At 38.0% G+C, this 17420-nt stretch overlaps 1 protein-coding gene and 3 pseudogenes across 1 annotated transcript; 3 read left to right on the top strand and 1 right to left on the bottom strand.

Moving 5' to 3' along the window:
• Positions 1-3685: 3685 nt before the first annotated feature.
• On the bottom strand, positions 3686-4748 carry LOC137139996 (P2Y purinoceptor 1-like; annotated as a pseudogene).
• Positions 4749-9003: 4255 nt separating this feature from the next.
• Positions 9004-10519, top strand: LOC137139254 (P2Y purinoceptor 1-like; annotated as a pseudogene).
• A 1824-nt stretch (positions 10520-12343) lies between these two features.
• LOC137139777 (P2Y purinoceptor 1-like) lies at positions 12344-14585 on the top strand. The gene is made up of 2 exons (XM_067527509.1): positions 12344-14289; positions 14364-14585. The coding sequence occupies exon 1, from the start codon at positions 12396-12398 to the stop codon at positions 13368-13370; it is 975 nt and encodes a 324-aa protein (XP_067383610.1). The 5' UTR covers positions 12344-12395; the 3' UTR covers positions 13371-14289; positions 14364-14585.
• Positions 14586-15780: 1195 nt separating this feature from the next.
• Positions 15781-16500, top strand: LOC137139255 (P2Y purinoceptor 1-like; annotated as a pseudogene).
• The last annotated feature ends 920 nt before the right edge of the window (positions 16501-17420 follow it).

The following is a 17420-nucleotide window of genomic DNA, read 5'->3' on the forward strand; positions in this document are numbered from 1 at the left end:
CATACGTTGAGGATTACCTGAAGTACAACTTTGGATGGACACTCACTGCATTTCGTATCCCATTCCTCATCATACTGGGCTGCTATGGACATGTGGTTGTTGTTCTTTGTAGAAAAAATGCCATTAATAAGGTACTGAAGCAGAGATGCTTGAAGTTGTTGTTCATCTTAATTCTTCTCGTCTGTGTTTGTTACATTCCCTATCATGTACTCAAACTGAGGTTTTTTGTTTTTTTTAAGACTTTTTTCAAAAAGAAGATCTGGCCTGAGTGGTCTAATATTGTCTACATTGCTCATCAGATAAGCCTTGGCCTCATTTTCCTGAACAGTGCTCTCAATCCTCTGATTTACCTTCATGGAAATGATGAAATTCCTGCTCAGCTGACAGATTTGCTCCAGCGAGCTTCGCCCCATCTTCAAATGTTTGTCTTTGTCAGACGTCAAACTGTGTCCCCATGACATAAATCACTGATGAGGTTTAACTTATTCTGTGAACAATGTGCTGTTTCAGTGGGCAAATTGTTATTAAAATATATTAATGACTAATAACAGTTGCTCTTGCAAGTTTGTTAAACTGTCAAACAACTTTATTACTGTATTTACCCAAATCAATGGCAATATTTTTTCTTAAAATTGATTTTCAAGTGCCCTCAGTTTATAACTGTTTAGCTCCTGTTTACACCATTAAAAGAGAAAACAGAAGACAGCGAAGCTTCTTTTGTCAGTAATTTAAGCTAAGTTTCTCTTTCACAACAAGTTTACATTCATCTGTGTATTATTTAAGCCATTTTGTGACAGTTTTTGTCTGATTAACTTGTCTGAACTTGTTTGTAATATCTACTCTTGTTGTGTATCTCACAGTAAAAGCATGTGCTGTCTGTTTTTCTTTTCTGGCTTGTCATTGTTTTGTTACTGCCATTGACCTTTCATTGAACTTTAATTTTGAAAGGGGATGGGGTGACAACTCTCAAGTGAAATATACTGTATATATATATGTATATATACATATATATATGTATATATGTATAACAAATTTGATAAAATTATTTGTTCTTTGATGAGACAGATTATTGACAGATGTAAAAACATGTCTAAAAACAAATTTCCTGAGAATTGGTGTGTAGACTCCTATTGAACTTGCTGAGTGTGATAAGATATTATGATATGCTCTGGAATAAAATTTACAGAAATTAATATTTCTAAAACATAGTAGAATGTGGTCATACAGTGGAACACAAACTGCTTGGATTTGTCTTATTAAATGTAAACGAACATTGGTATTTTTAAACGTTTTGTTTTTATACTCTTTTTATTGGTGAGTGTTTTCTCTCAAGTCCACCACTAGAGGGAGGCTCGTACCTTCCCATTTGCTTAAATTATGCAGCTCCAGGATCAACTCTTCATATACTTACATGTCACAGTATCATGCGTCTTTATTAATTCATATACACATAGAGCTATATAGTTGCTGTTTTAAATGTCTAAACATATTTAGAGCTAAAGTGCCAAAGTTAGTCCTTTATCCAGTAAAGTAGAAGTGTGCTAGGTACGTGTAGTCCATTTAAAGAAAAGAAAAAAAAACACTAGGTTTGACTAAAATAGCATTTTATGTAGTCTTTCTAGTTTTAAACCATCTATGGAATTTGTCTTCTGTCATAACCTGGCTCCACAGTATGTGACAAAGGAGGGAGACCACACATAATGAATATTTGTATCAAAAGTCAGACGGTGGATGAACACTGTTTGTCAGATGTGGAGTTTCTACTGCTGAAGTGCCGTCCTTATTATCTACCAAGGGAATTCACTGCTGTGTGGAGGGCAAAGTAAGAATTTCATTGTACAGGGAAACATGCGTTCTGTCTGTGCATATGAAAATAAACACTTTGAATCTTGAATCTTGAAACGTCAGAAATAACTTAAATATCCAATGTTGTATCTGTATTTTTTGTTGATTGAGAAAGCAGAAATATTACAGTGTTACAATAAAGCTTAACTACTGGTCACAACTCATGACAAAATACAGAATTAGATGAACTGCAGCAAACAGAAAACATTCACATCGGTACACTGACCTTTACATCTATTTCACAAGCTAATTGGTTGAAATACTGGAGGCCTTATTCAAAAATATTAAGATTTGCAGCTTAAGACACTGACATGACATCAATGGCAGAAAAATGTGTAAGATAAGATACATCGAGTACAGGCAGGACACGTCTTCAACACTAGTCTAATATCTAATCTAAACTAATCAAAATTAAACAAAGCCTAGACTGACATTGTGATTTAAAAGAGGCAATTATAATACGAAAGGAAATTAGAATATTACTTAAAGCTATTTTATTATTTATTTGGTGGGTTTTCATTGTTCCAAATATTAGTAACTAGCAGACGGTCCCTGTGGTGCAGAGATACCTGCAGGTAGCAGGTGTTTTGCAGCCTATCATACTAAAATAATTGCAGTGAAGTTGTTACAGTTGCAGAAGCTAATTGTGTGATTTTGGAACCGCGATTAGTCAAATGTTAGTGGTTATATCCAATCAAATTCATACGTGTCCCGCCCCCTTCTTATACAAAAATATTTTTAGACAGGTAGTTGTCAATCAAACAGTGTGCTGCTGTTAAGCTTGATGAACCAGTGCTCATCACTGTTGCCAACTTAGTGACTCTGTCACTACATTTAGTGAGTATTCAGACCCCGCTACTGACTCTTTTCCAAAACAAAACAAAACAACCGAATAGCCACAAATCCAGCGACTTTTTGGTTGTAATTGGAGTCTTTTGGAGACTCTGACGTGTGGTGTGAGTATGTTTGTGTGTGCAAATGTGTGTGTTCATGGGCATCTCAAACATGAAGTGGGTCAATCCACAACCAAAATGCAAAGACATGCAAGAATAATAATTAAATAAAAGAACAGCTGGCCAAAGAATCGTGATTTAGCAATGTCTTCCTAGATTCTATTAACAGTTACAGTGCCAAAAAGCCTGGGTGTAAGTGTCAGTGGTATAACTTCACTATAGTGTTAATGAAAGTGTTGGCCCTGTCCACTACAGTAATGGTCTGTATATTCATGAAAATCTAGAACCTGTTTTTGAAGTGCAATTGTCTTATTAATACGCTGTGATTATTAATGTAATAGGGAATTTCCTGAAAGGATTGAGAGCACTGTTCAGACACACAAGGCCATTTGATGATTTTGTTGAAAAATGGTGTAATGGATTTTATGGGTTTTCCGTTTAGCAAAGTTAACAGAGAAGAGTTAACTTTTTTGTCTTAGTACAATGTCAGTATAATTTTTGTAATAGAGAACAACAATCATGTGTCCATAGCAGCCCAACAGAATGAGCAATGGGATACAAAACCCACTCTCTATCCAGGGCAGTATTTCAGGTAATCCTCATCATGGATCTTATGTCTTGTCTTTATTGTTTATCTTTATTCCTTTTTTTCATTGGGTGTTTACTACAATAGGGGAAAGCAGGAAGATACAAGTCATTCACTTGCATTTCAGTCTGTGGTTATCAGGACACTGGCATGACAACCTCAAACACAGGAAGTTCTTGTTTTGGACAAAAGTCACAGGCTGCAGATGCCTGAGGCAATGTAAGGATTGGTTTTTCTAATATACATATGGTTTGTCGATTCCTTTTTTGTCAGTTTTTAACTGTATACACACTATTGTTTTAAGTTCATTCAAATGTTGTCAGTGCAAATGTGTAAGAGTTAATTCAAATGTTCTTCTACAGTTTCTGCTGCAGGCACAGAGCTAGAGACTAATAAAGAGAAACATTTAAACATGTGACTGGTTCGCTGGCGCAAACGTCTGAGCCAAGCAAACATTTCCTCATTTCCATAAAGGTAAATCAGAGGGTTGAAAGCACTGTTGAGACAAACAAGTCCACGACTTATCTGATGAGCATTATTCCATTGATGGCAGATTTTCTGTTTGGACAGAACTCTTGACCAGAGGTCTAGGTTCTTGAGAACATGATAGGGAATGTAACAAACAGAGAAGAGAAGAATCAGAATGAACATCAACTTTAAGCATCTCTGCTTCAGCACCTTGTTAATGGCATTTTTTCTGCAGAGAACAACAGTCACATGTCCATAGCAGCCCAGCAGGATGAGGAACGGGATACAAAATCCAGTGAGTGTCCTTCCAAGGCTGTATTTCAGATAATCCTCAACATATCTCTTGTGTGTGGTGTCATAAAATTTCCAGGCTTGTTTCTATTTAAGTCTTAGTGTAGAACATGTCTGGAAGACTTTGGACACTCACCAACAGCCAAACCATGAGTGAGATAACCACAGAGTGAGTGAGAGTTAATCTGCCCATAACTCTAACTGGATGGACAATAGCCAGGTACCTGTACACACTGATACAGGTGAGGAAGCCGATGCTGCCGTATAAATTCAGGTTGAAGCAGACTCTTGTTATCTTGCAGAAAACTTCTCCAAAGATTCATTTACTTTTCATAATGTAGTAAACCACCAGTAACGGGAATGTGAGGAGATACAGAATATTACCAAATCCAGGGTTGAGAATTAAAACATTGATGATCTTTAGTTTCTTCCAGTTCTGCAGCAAAGACTTCAATCCCCATCCATTAGCTACCAGACCAATGATGAACACTGAGATGGTAACAGGAGGCAGGAATTTCCTTGCAAAGTCAAAGTTGACTGTATTACAAGATGTGGTATTCATCATCTTCTGGTCAGCAGTCAGTAGAAATCCTTCTTTCTGTGAGGATGCTGCTGTTTTCTATGAAAGTGAGAAAAAGGTATGTGGCTTTTTGTTCAAAGATCACTTCCTATGAAGCCTTCTCTCAAATGTGTGGTCACAGAAATGAAACTGTGTGTCAGCACAAAGTTAATTTCCTTTACATTCAATCATGACACATAACATTGTGGATGTGTTGTCTGAAGCGACTGCATATTTCTGAGAAAAATTGTAATTCTGGGGCTCTACTGAAAATGTTTTGAATGATATACAAATTAAAAACTGCTTATTTTTCTTATGATTGGGCAGTGCTTCTTTTTCAGCTCTGTGTGAGCAGACAGTAACACGACATTAACCCCTTAGTTTTAAATTTCTTATATTAGCATCTCCTTCATGGTTCATGGTGTGACTAGTTAGGATCATTTGATTTTTGTGATGTCTGGAAGCCAGTAAGTAAATGATTGTGCAAGACTTTGTCTTTCACAAGGTACAGATGAGGCAGGGCTGCACAGGAACTCCCCAGCAATTTTGTACAAGTTGAGATAAATGATCTGTTGCCTCTTCCAGTCACACACAAACCAACAAATTGCCACAAATATCCAACAAAGTGTGAGCTGGTCCATTGTGGTAAATATTCACTGCATTTTACGAACAGGTGGTTCTAATGTTAGGCCCACCCTATTTAAAATGAATGAGGTGGCCCAAACATTAGAACCACCCCATCATATAATGCACTCCAGTACGACTCCACTACCCACTTTGACCTCAATATTAACCAAATGGTAGGATTTTCACCTTTCTGATAGTTTCAACCTAAAATCTGAGAAATTATAACCTTGTTAAAGTAAAATTCATGTTAGAGCCACCTTTAAAGGTTTTGATCAAATTGTACAGATGGTGATAATGTTATGCCTAATCGATGTATGTTTATAAATTTCAGCAACACTCAGACCACTTCCTGAACAAGAGAGATTATGAACATCATCAGTGAAGTCACACTTCTGGGATTCCTCGATACACGATGGTGCAACCCATGACTACTGGATATTATCTGTTGTATTTGGCTTTTGTGTATTGTGCTAAGTTTGCTACTCACCTTTCCTCTTGGAGACACTCCACTGGCCACCTGTTACTTAGCTGTGCTATCTGGTCCTCCATCTTACCTGGGCTCCTCTCCCTACTACTGTGTCTCTCCAGTAGAGGTCAGCGTCTGCTCACTCATATATCTGCATTGTTTGCTGCACACTTACCTATTTTTGTATGCCAGAGTCCCAGAATACTCCAAGTCACTTGATAGTACTCACCTTGAACCATGTTTATTTTCTGGATGTCACTCCACTAATCCACCACTCACTCAATTTACTGATAATCAATAAAGCTTGGTAACTATATGTTGTATTCTGAGCTTTTGGGGTCCAACACAGATATAATTCAAATTGCTGAGGAACACTTTTGCCACTTTCAACTAGCTGGTCCTTTCCTTTAAGCATCACAACAAGGTGTTTCAAAGCTTTTGTTCACCACATCAAAAAATAAATAAAAATCACAGGACCACCCCAATTTAATCTTCATTACATCACTTGTATCAGACAGGTGTCCTACTGATTTGAATTGTCAGATCTACTGAGATCTACTGCTCATTCAGTTTATTCAAAAGTGATCTAGTTTTATATTACAGATAGAAACAAAACAATTGCAGCTTTAAGAGCTTTTGTATTCCGACCAACTGTTTTATCATTTATTTTACGCATTTGTATTTAAGACCAATGCTTTACCCAGACCAATGCTTTACCCAGTTAATTTTTAACTGTGTGCTTTGAAACAATTTTCAAAACATTTGCTTCATTTTGATTAAGAAAACTTCAGATTCTCCACTACTGGTAAAAAGCTTAGAGCAGACCAGACAAGACTACCAGGAGGTCTATCCAGAGTCTGAGGTCTTATACATCTTTCAAAATCCAAATATTTTCATTTACCAAACAGTCCAATGTTCCAGGGTCAGTATAAGCAGAAAATCAAATAGGTAGTGGAGACTTACGACACAGACTGCGTGAGGGAAGGAACCCGGGCAGAGTCTGGAGGAATGGGTTACAGACAGGTGGGCAACATGAAGAGTCAGCAGGCAGGCAGATCAAAAAGGTAGCAGGCAGGTTAGCCACTTAGCGGGTAAGTAATAAACAAACAGATTTAGCAATGGGCTAAACAATTCTCCTGTCTAAGTCATTATTTCAGTTATCACCATCATCAAGGTATTCTTTTTTCAACAATCTACTTTTGTGCCCATAACACAAATTATAAATGCTTAACACAAAGAGAAATGTGTACTCGTAAGATGTATGTTTAAATTGTTATATCTGTTGTCTAATTGATAGTGGTTTTCAACATGAACATTTGCTAATTCAATTGACTTCAATTCAACTTTATTTATATAGCCCCAATTCAGAGCAAAGTCATCTCAAGGCACTTAGAATAAAGTCAAAGCTATAAAGATGTATACAGAGAACCCAACAATTACCCCTTGAGCAAATAGGCAACAGTGGAGTGAAAAAACTCCCTTTAATGGAAGAAACCTCCAGCAGAACCTGGCTCAGGGTGGGCGGCCATCTGCCTTGACCGGTTGGGGTGAGTGGAAAGGGGAGAGAGAAAAGAACAGAGCAACAAAAGCAACAACAAAACATCGGGCAGGTTGGTAGGACGAGCGGCTGCACATGGGAGACCTGAAGAAAGGGTCAGAGAGAGAGAGAGACAGAGAAGGAGAAAGACAACTACGGGAGAACACAAACAGAGTTAATGACATACAGTGGTGACAATTGTGGGGTCAAGAGGAGGAAAGGAGCTAAGTGCATCGGGGGGTCCCCCAGCAGTCTAAGCCTATAGCAGCATGACTATACCTAACTAAAAGCTTTATGGAAGAGGAAGGTTTTAAGCCTAGACTTAAAAGTAGAGAGGGCGTCTGCTTCCCGAATCTGAACTAGGAGCTGGTTTCACAGGAGAGGAGCTTGATAGCTAAAGGCTCTGCCTCCTATTCTACCATTGGAAACTCTGGGAACCATTAGTTCTGAGATCAAAGTGGTCTACTGGGATGATATGGTACTATGAGGTCTTCTATATATGATGGAGCCTGACCGTTTAAAGCAGGGTTTTAAAATTCTATTTTAAAACTAATTTTTTTTTTTTTTTTTCTAATGGAGAGAAGCTAGTGAAGGTGAAATATGATCTCTCTTGCTAATTCCAGTCAGCAATCTTGCTGCAGCATTTTGGATTAATTCCAGGCTCATAATTTATATTTATGCTAATATTTGCATTGATTATTATAGTCAAATTTTGCATAAAACATAGTTAATAGTTCTTTTATTTGTATAAAATATTTTTATTAAATGTTCTGCACTTATATAGCGCTTTTCTACCTATTGGCACTCAAAGCGCTTTACACTGCTACTTATTACTCTACTGACATACAGTAGAATTCAGAGATAATGAAAGTACAATATTATTTTTTTACATGCAGAGAATTTTAATTTGACTTAGACAGATACAAAAGTGACATTACAACAACAGTATCATACTAAACAGCTATGAAAGATGTTTGTATTTGTTTGTGTGTTATGTGTGTTTGTTTTATTACATGGTGGGGCCCAGCTCAAAATTTGTTGCCACACTCTGAGATGTATGATCTTTTAGGGACCAGATTCTGTACCCCACCAGTCCACAACATTGGTTACGTGGTGTAACCCCAGATTCTATGAGCATAGGCGTAGCCCTCTTAGAGCTGTCGCTATTGGGTTTAACCGCACGCATGCGCAGTTGTGAAGATTTACTTTTGCGCCCGCTGACTCCCTCAGGTCCGCACACAAAGTATATAATACAGGTGCATCCTGAGTTTTGCTCGCATTAAGCCAGCTTTTTTACTTCAGCCAACAAAGGTGGGAGCAGTGGGGCAGTAGGGTTACAATACGTAACCGACGTTCTATTTAGTGTGAGAAGGGTGAAGCTTGATGTGGTCAATGCCCCACTGGATCACTGGAGTCCATAAAAGCACCAAACACACCAGCTCAATGCATCACAGAGGTGCTGAGAGGTGGATTGTCCTGCGCACTCATGGCGAACTACAGAGGGCACTGTGTGTCTTTTCGTATGAGGCGAAAAGTTTGACCACTGCTCTCCCAAACCTGTCCCACAACAGCTAAGCGAGTGAGGGGTTCAGCCTACACTCGCTCTGAAGAGGCCCTCCCCATGACATCAGGTCCGCAGCCCATTTCTGTTTCCCTGGGATGTAGACCGCTATGATGGAGCACAAGTTTTTGTGGGTCCAGAGACCTCTGGCTGTTTCAAGCAGGCAGGTTGAACAACCAGTCGCTAACCCAGCTCCCAACTCTGATCCTGCTCCGGCAGGTGCCTCCGGGTCGCTCGACGCCTCGCCGAGCCTTGACTCTGATCCAGTTCAGGCACCTGCCTACTGGTCTGTCAAGGCCCCAACTCTGGTCCTGACCCTGTTCCTGCCACCGGGCCGGGGGGTGGCCAGTTTGGTTCCTGTTCCTGATCATGTCTCCTGGTTCTGTTTCTGGCAGAAACAAGTGGCAGAATCTGATGCCATGGCAATAAAAACGTGTTGAGATCATAGTTATATTTTCAAATCTGTATTTACGATGTGTGATGTGTATTTTTGCCCATCGTGATTCGTGATGAAGACTTACAAAATAGCACAGACTTTTAATAAGTCTCGCTCACATTGGCTATTTCTGATCAGATATGTTTTACTTACAGCTTCACAAACAATAGACACGATCACCTTACAGAATTTGTTTGTAGTTTTGTTTTAGTTTATCTAGACCTGGGTCTTGGGGTCTCGCCTTTCTTTGGGCTTGTTAACATAGAAGATAGAAAGAGGTTTGCATCACTTCCAGTTTGCATCCTGCACACTGCAACCACAAGATATTTTATAATATTTACCCAACCCTGTGAGAACAAATGTTCATAGTACATTTCTTGTTCACTCCCACGTTGTTTCTAAGTAGAGTAAAAGCTGACCAGAAGGCATCAGTTAATTTAAAAATTTGAGACATCAATGCACCACAGTCATTACCAGGACTGTATTTGTTGGTTTCCAGGTCACATGATGAATATGACATCTTGTCCTCATATCAGCTTTGAATTTACAGTGAAATTTCTGCCTCCTGTTCTCATCTTAGTGTTAATCATAAGTCTGGTAGCTAACGGATGGGGATTGAAGTCTTTGCTGCAGAACTGGAAGAAACTAAAGATCATTTATGTTTTTGTTCTCAACCTCAGACTTGCTGATATTCTGTATCTGCTCACACTCCCGTCCCTGGTGGTTTACTAGTTTATGAACAGTAAATGTATCTTTGGAGATGTTTTCTGCAAGATAACAAGATTCTGCTTCAACCTGAATTTATACGGCAGCATCGGCTTCCTCACTTGTATCTGTGTGTACAGGTACCTGGCTATTGTCCATCCAATGAAAGTGATGAACTCTCACACACTCTGTGGTTATCTCAGTCATGGTTTGGCTGTTGGTGAGTGTCCAAAGTCTTCCAGACACATTCTACACTAAGACATCTGGAAACCACACTGAGGGATGTTGTGATACCACCTCTACAACATACGTTGTACCTGAAGTACACCCTTGGATGGACACTCACTGCATTTCGTATCCCATTCCTCATCATGCTCCAATGCCCACAGTTCATAACTGTTTTGCTCCTGTTTACACCATTAAAAGAGAAAAGAAGAATGATAAGTATACTGATGACAGCGAAGCTTCCTTTGTTGGCAATTTAAGCTACTTTTCACTTTCACAACAAGTTTACATTCATCTGTGTATTTTTTTAAGCCACTTTTGTCACAGTTTGTCTGATTAACTTGTCTGAACTTGTTTGTAATATCTACTCTTGTTGTGTATCTCACAGTAAAAGCATGTGCTGTCTGTTTTTCTTTTCTGGCTTGTCATTGTTTTGTTACTGCCATTTTCTGAACTTTATTGTGAAAGGGGATCAGGTGACCAACTCTCAAGTGAAATATACTAACATTACTATACTATTAACACATTTGTTAAAATTGTTCTTTGATGAGAAAGGTTAGTGACAGACAAAAATTTTTTTCCTGAGAGTTGGCGTGTAGAGTGGAATAAAATTTACAGAGATGAATGGTTCTAAAACACAGAATGTAGTCACACAGTGGAACATAAACTGCTTGAATTTGTCTTGTTAAATGTAGAGACTCATACCTTTCCATTTGCCTACATTATACAGCTCCAGTATCAACTCTTCATATACTTACATATCACAGCATCATGCGTCTGTATTGCTACATATACACATAGAGCTATATAACTATTGTTTTAAATGTCTAAACATATTCAGAGTTAAAGTGCTAAAGTTAGTTTTTTATCCAGTAAAGTAGAAGAGTGCTAGGTAAGTGTAAGTGTACTGTTGTCTAACAAAGCTCAACAAGTGTGTTATCAGAAGCACCTGTTGTGGTGGGGAGGCTCAATGCTATGCAGATTTCGTAATACTTTTACAACTATACATTGATTGTGTTGAATTTTAAGCTCTTCTCTGGCTGCTACACATTTGTTGTCATTGCATATTGCATGTATTTTATAGGACATGAGGCTGAAGTAGAGCAACACAGTGGTTGAGTGGTTAACCAGCTTAGAGATGGAAGGTCCAATTGTCACCTGTCAATTTTCTTTGTGGGTAAAATTTGCATTTTCTCTCTATGTGTGTTGGTTTTTTCTGGTTAATTCAGTTTCATCCCACAATCCCAAGACATGCTGAATGAGGCTGAGGTTCCATTTCAAATACCACAGAACATACAGTCATTTACAGGCCAAATAAACTGTCAGTGGCAGACATTTGTTTTTTGTCAAACCTTAAAGCTGAAAGTGTTGACCTTGCTCACATCTTGAGTTTTTTATTATAAATTTAATGTGGTTGTTTTACAGAGGTCAAGCATCAAAGAAAGCATAATTGTATTATAATTTTTTTTTATATTTATGAACTTGACTGCATCTAGATTACACACTAGCTGTCTAAAGAATGGCAGTTCACCAGAGGAAATGATGAAGTTTTTATTTAAAGCTAACCACTATCAGATAACTCCTCCATGCTGGTGGGCGTAACTGATGCAGATTGTTGTGTCTGATACACACACTGAAAACTATAAAGTTTTACAATAACATGTAAACATTTTATATTATTGATGTTGAAATAATTTATCACTATACTGCAGTCAACTAATAAGGCCACATATTAAATGTTAAAAAATATGCTGGAAGCATAGGTGACAAAACTAGAGACACTCTAATTTAGTTTCAGTTCTACATATATTAAATGGTGAGAAAATGACATGAAAATGACAGAAAATCTACATGTGACTTTACACACAAGTAAATTTAAACCTATAATATGATTGCAATGTGAACTCTCAAGGGTTTAGCATGAATTAGATTTTCTGTTTTAATCTTTTTTTCTACGCATTGTAATTTCCTGGATTTTATCAGGTGTACATACTCAAATGTGGTTTGGTGAGACAGGGGATTGAAACAGGAAGTCTCCTCTAAACAATGCGCACAGTAATTCTGTAGCTATAAATCTTTAGAGCAGAGCAGCGATCACAGAGAGAAGGATTTCTACTGCCTGCTGACCAGAAGACGATGAATACCACATCTTGTACTAAGGTCAGCTTTGACTTTACAGGCAAATTTCTGCCTCCTGTTTACATCTTAGTGTTCATCGTTGGTCTGGTAGCTAATGGATGGGGATTAAAGTCTTTGCTGCAGAACTGGAAGAAACTAAAGATCATCAATGTTTTTGTTCTCAACCTTGGATTTGCTGATATTCTGTATCTGCTCACACTCCCGTTCCTGGTGGTTTACTACATTATGAACAATGAATGGATCTTTGGAGATGTTTTCTGCAAGATAACAAGATTCTGCTTCAACCTGAATTTATACGGCAGCATCGGCTTCCTCACTTGTATCAGTGTGTACAGGTACCTGGCTATTGTCCATCCAATAAAAGTTATGGGCAGATTAACTCTCACTCACTCTGTGGTTATCTCCATCACAGTTTGGTTCTTGGTGAGTGTCCAAAGTCTTCCAGACATGTTTTACACAAAGACATATGGAAACAAGTCTGGAAAATGTTATGACACCACACACAAGAGATATGTTGAGGATTATCTGAAATACAGCCTTGGATGGACATTTACTGCATTTTGTATCCCATTCCTCATCCTGCTGGTCTGCTATGGACATGTGATTGTTGTCCTCTGCAGAGGAAAAGCTATTGACAAGGTACTGAAACAGAGATGTTTGAAGTTGTTGTTCATCTTGATTCTTCTCTTCTCTGTTTGTTACTTTCCCTATCATCTATTCAAGAACCTCAACCTCTGGTCCAGAATTATGTCCAAACACAAGATCTGCCACCAATGGTATAATGGAGTCTACATTACTCATCAGATAAGTCGTGGCCTTGTGTGTCTCAACAGTGCTCTCAACCCTCTGGTTTACCTTCATGGAAATGAGGAAATTTGTGCTCAGCTCAGACGTTTGCTCCATCACATGTTCAATCGTCCACTAGAAACAACGTCCCGCAGTGTGCCCATAACACAGATTATAAATGCTTAACACAAAAAGAAATATGAATTGACATTTCAGCTTAGCTCGGATGTCTGTTCCACCAAGTTCTGCTGCCATGTGGCTGCTTAACACCTCTAGTCAAATCCAATAGTGCAAACTATCTGATATTGAAATATTGTATTGCATCATCTTCTACTTCCTCTCAATGTACATATACTTTAAAGTGTCAATGTTTTGACTAATGCTTCTGTCATACTACCACTGTTGTATTCAAATGAACTGTGGAAAAAATAAGGGCACCTATTGTGGTTTTGGTGGGGAGGCTTAGTACCATGTGTGTTCTGTAAAAACATTAAAACAGAAAGTTCATCTTTTGACTTGAATTGTAGGAGTTTCTTTTTCTGCAAGACTCTATCAATCACATCTCGTTATCATGATCTGGCCCTGCTGACTCCTCACATTACCTGCTTGTCTGTAACCCATCCCTCCAGATTCCATCCAGGTTACTTCCCCCATGCAGTCTGTGTCATCAGTCCCCCACTATTTACCATTTGTGTATTGTGTAAATTGGATCTTGTAGTGTTTGACTATTGCTATTGCATCTTGGATTCCATAAGTTTTGGATCTTGTAATAGGAAACCCTTTGGATCTGGGGATTCTGAGTTGGAGCTTGGATTGTGGACATTTACTACTGGCACTGCGATGACCTAAATGTTTATTACTTATTTACCTGCTCTACTGCATCATAAGAAACATTCCACTGTATCCTGAGCTCTTCTATAAAAACTATGCAACACTCCCCTGCAGTCTGGTTCTCATTCCTGGTACCTCCACCTCCCATCCACTGGCCCTGTCATCTGTCATTTAACCTCCCTCCTGGTTTCCCCTTTTGTGTGGCTTCCGACTCACTCACCTGCCCCTCCAACCATACTTGGTATTCTTCTGCCCCTGCTGTATCCGGCTACAAGTAAGCCCCTTTCTGATGATCTGCATCTTTGCCGCCAAAGATATATATTATAATCACCTCTCTCTTGTCCTCAGTGCTCAGTCTCCCCCTCAATCGCCCAGTATACTGGATCCTGTAATGACTCTCCCACCTTCAGATCACCATTCGTCTATTGCAATTGTTATGAATAAACTGTCCTAACCTTCCTCTTGTGTTCTGTGCTTCTGGGTTCTAATACCAAAATGCAATAAACCCATTACACTCGCACCCATTTAAATAAAACAAGAAGCCAAAAGACATAAGCAAAGAGCAGCAGAGTGCACCAACTTGTACAGAGATGATACATTATATTTACATACATCATACATATGTGATTCAGTTACATATATTGAGCGTCTTCCTGCAAAGCTTTGCTGGCTGTGACAAACTGATATATTATTTTCATGCATTTTATGCATTACACGAGTGAAAAAAGTGTGTCTTTACAGGAGAAACAAAAGATACTAGAAATCTATCCAATTTCAACTTTAGTGGTTATTACTGTGGCAAAATAGTAATAATTTCTTTAAGTATGAGTTGAGGAAATACCTAATTCCCCAGGAGGTTTTTGTATTTTAAAACCAATTGGATGGCATATCTATTTGTCCAATGCAGTGACAATGATTCCTGGGCCAGATTTAGCTCTGTTTCATGTACTGTGGGGGACACACATTTTAAGCATAATGACAAATTCTTCATTTGTAAAATTAGCAACTCAAGCACTCAAATAAATGTAGTGCAGTGTGAAATACAAAAGTATAATTCCCTCAATTGTAAGACAGTGAACATAGATAATGGCATGAAAATGCAGCACAAAGTAAAGTACAAATAACTCAGATTTGTACTTAGAACCCTCTGCAGCTGTTTCCACACCAAATTACTTCAGAGAAATCAAATTCTTGTTGCTAAATCCATGAGACTATTCTGAGGAAAGTCTAAAGTAAAGGACTGACTTAATATTTTAGGAAGTTCATGGCTATAATCCTGTTATAGTTTAATTTCTAGTGCAGGTTCATCTACAATCTACATATGCAGTGGTTGACGTACACTAAAAACAAACAGGAATTTAATAGTATATCGCCCAAATGCCCTGATATAAAATATTTCTGCTTTATTCATATTCTGCTTTATTCAGTAACTTTATTAACTTTGTGGTTGATATTTACATATTTCATAACATTTGGGATGTGGTGTGACAATGAAACTGATTAAAAGTTAGCTTTTATTAATGTAGTTTATATCAGGTAGAATAGTTCTTTTGATGATATTGTTTAGTGTACAAAATGTTCCCCCAGTGTCACATTGTTAATATGCAGATTGTATAGTTCAGGAGCAAACATTCTAAACTCTCTAACTCAAATAAAATTATCACTCTTTTACTTTGTATTTCAATATTTAGAAAAAAACTGCCTTGGTTACAGCGATCCTTCTGGGCATTACTAAATGAACTGCTTTCTAGGACACATAATGAAAATGACATCTTGTCCTTGTATTAGATTAGGATTAGGATTCCTGCCTCATGTTTTCATGTCAGTGTTCATCATTGGTCTGGTAGATAACAGATGGGGATTGAAGTCTTTTATGCAGAACTGGAAGAAACTAAAGATCATTCATGTTTTTATTCTCAACTTTGGCTTTGCTGATATTCTGTATCTTCTCACACTCCTGTTCCTGGTGGTTTACTTCTTTATGAAGAGTTAATGGGTCTTTGGAGATGTTTTCTGCAAGATAAGAAGATTCTGCTACAACCTGAATTTATACGGCAGCATCAGCTTCCTCACTTGTATCAGAGTGTACAGGTACCTGGCTATTGTCCATCCAGTTAGAGTGATCGGCAGATTAACTCTCACTCACTCTGTGGTTATCTCACTCATGGTTTGGCTGTTGGTGAGTGTCCAAAGTCTTCCAGACATGTTCTAGACTAAGATATATGGAAACAAGCCTGGAAAATGTTACAATACCACCAACAAGAGATATGTTGAGGATTACATGAAATACAGCCTTGGATGGACACTCAATGCATTTTGTATCCCTTTCCTCAGCCTGCTAGGCTGCTATGGACACATGATTATTGTTCTCTGTCATAAAAATACACAAAAATGTACTGACAATGTACTGAGCGAAATAAGTTTGAAGTTGTTGTTTAGCTTGATCCTTCTCTTCTCTTTGTTAAATGAAGAAATTCCCGCTTAAGTCGGACATCTGCTCCGGCGACCTTGTCACATGTTCAAATGTTTGTCCAACAACCTCCTTTATGTCCATAACACAAATTAAAGATACTTAACAGAAAGCGAAATCTGTACTGGTAACGTATTATTATTGCGTAACGTTTCCCAATAATTTAAAATATATACTTCTGTTTTACCTTAATTGATATTTGCTTATTATAATCACACATTTTGCATAAAACATAAAACAAGAGTTATATTATTATATTATATTATAGTTATATATATATATATATATATATATATATATATATATATATCATTCAATGTAATATTTTATCGCATAAAATTGCATTTTATCATGGGAGAGCTGCTATGCAGATGAGCCAACTAAGGCAGTGTCTTGAGCTAGTGTCTCAAGGACACTTTGACATGTGACTGAAGGAGCCATGGTTTGAACCAACAACTGTGAGATTGGTGAACAACTGCTCTACCTTCCTGTGCCACAGTCGCCCCTGCATGATGCATGTTTGTGTGAGGACCAGATGATGGGCACAAGATTCTGGGCCCCACATGTCAAGCTTTGCCTGCATTAAGAGAAATAACCCACTTTCAACTGTAACCTGTTTCTGTATCAGCCATAATCATCTGCTTTAGGAAATACGTTAATTTCTTTGAAACAAAACAGATAGTATTTACTCTAATAAGAATTAATGTTATTTACCCTACTGAGGTTGGAGAACACATCTCCATAGAAAACACCAGGAGTGGGGGCAGATACAAAATCTCAGCAAATCCAAGGTTCAATCATATAGCAAAGCAAATTTGCAGCCCTTGGCCTAAAACAAGAACAGCTGACTAAGTTTTTCTTTGATGTCATGTTCTTGACAAACAATTCAAGAGAATAGTTTTCTTGGCCATAGAGTGATTAGACATAATTCTTTG

This window comes from Channa argus, chromosome 13 (genome assembly GCF_033026475.1).
Source record: "Channa argus isolate prfri chromosome 13, Channa argus male v1.0, whole genome shotgun sequence".
NCBI classification, from domain to species: domain Eukaryota; kingdom Metazoa; phylum Chordata; class Actinopteri; order Anabantiformes; family Channidae; genus Channa; species Channa argus.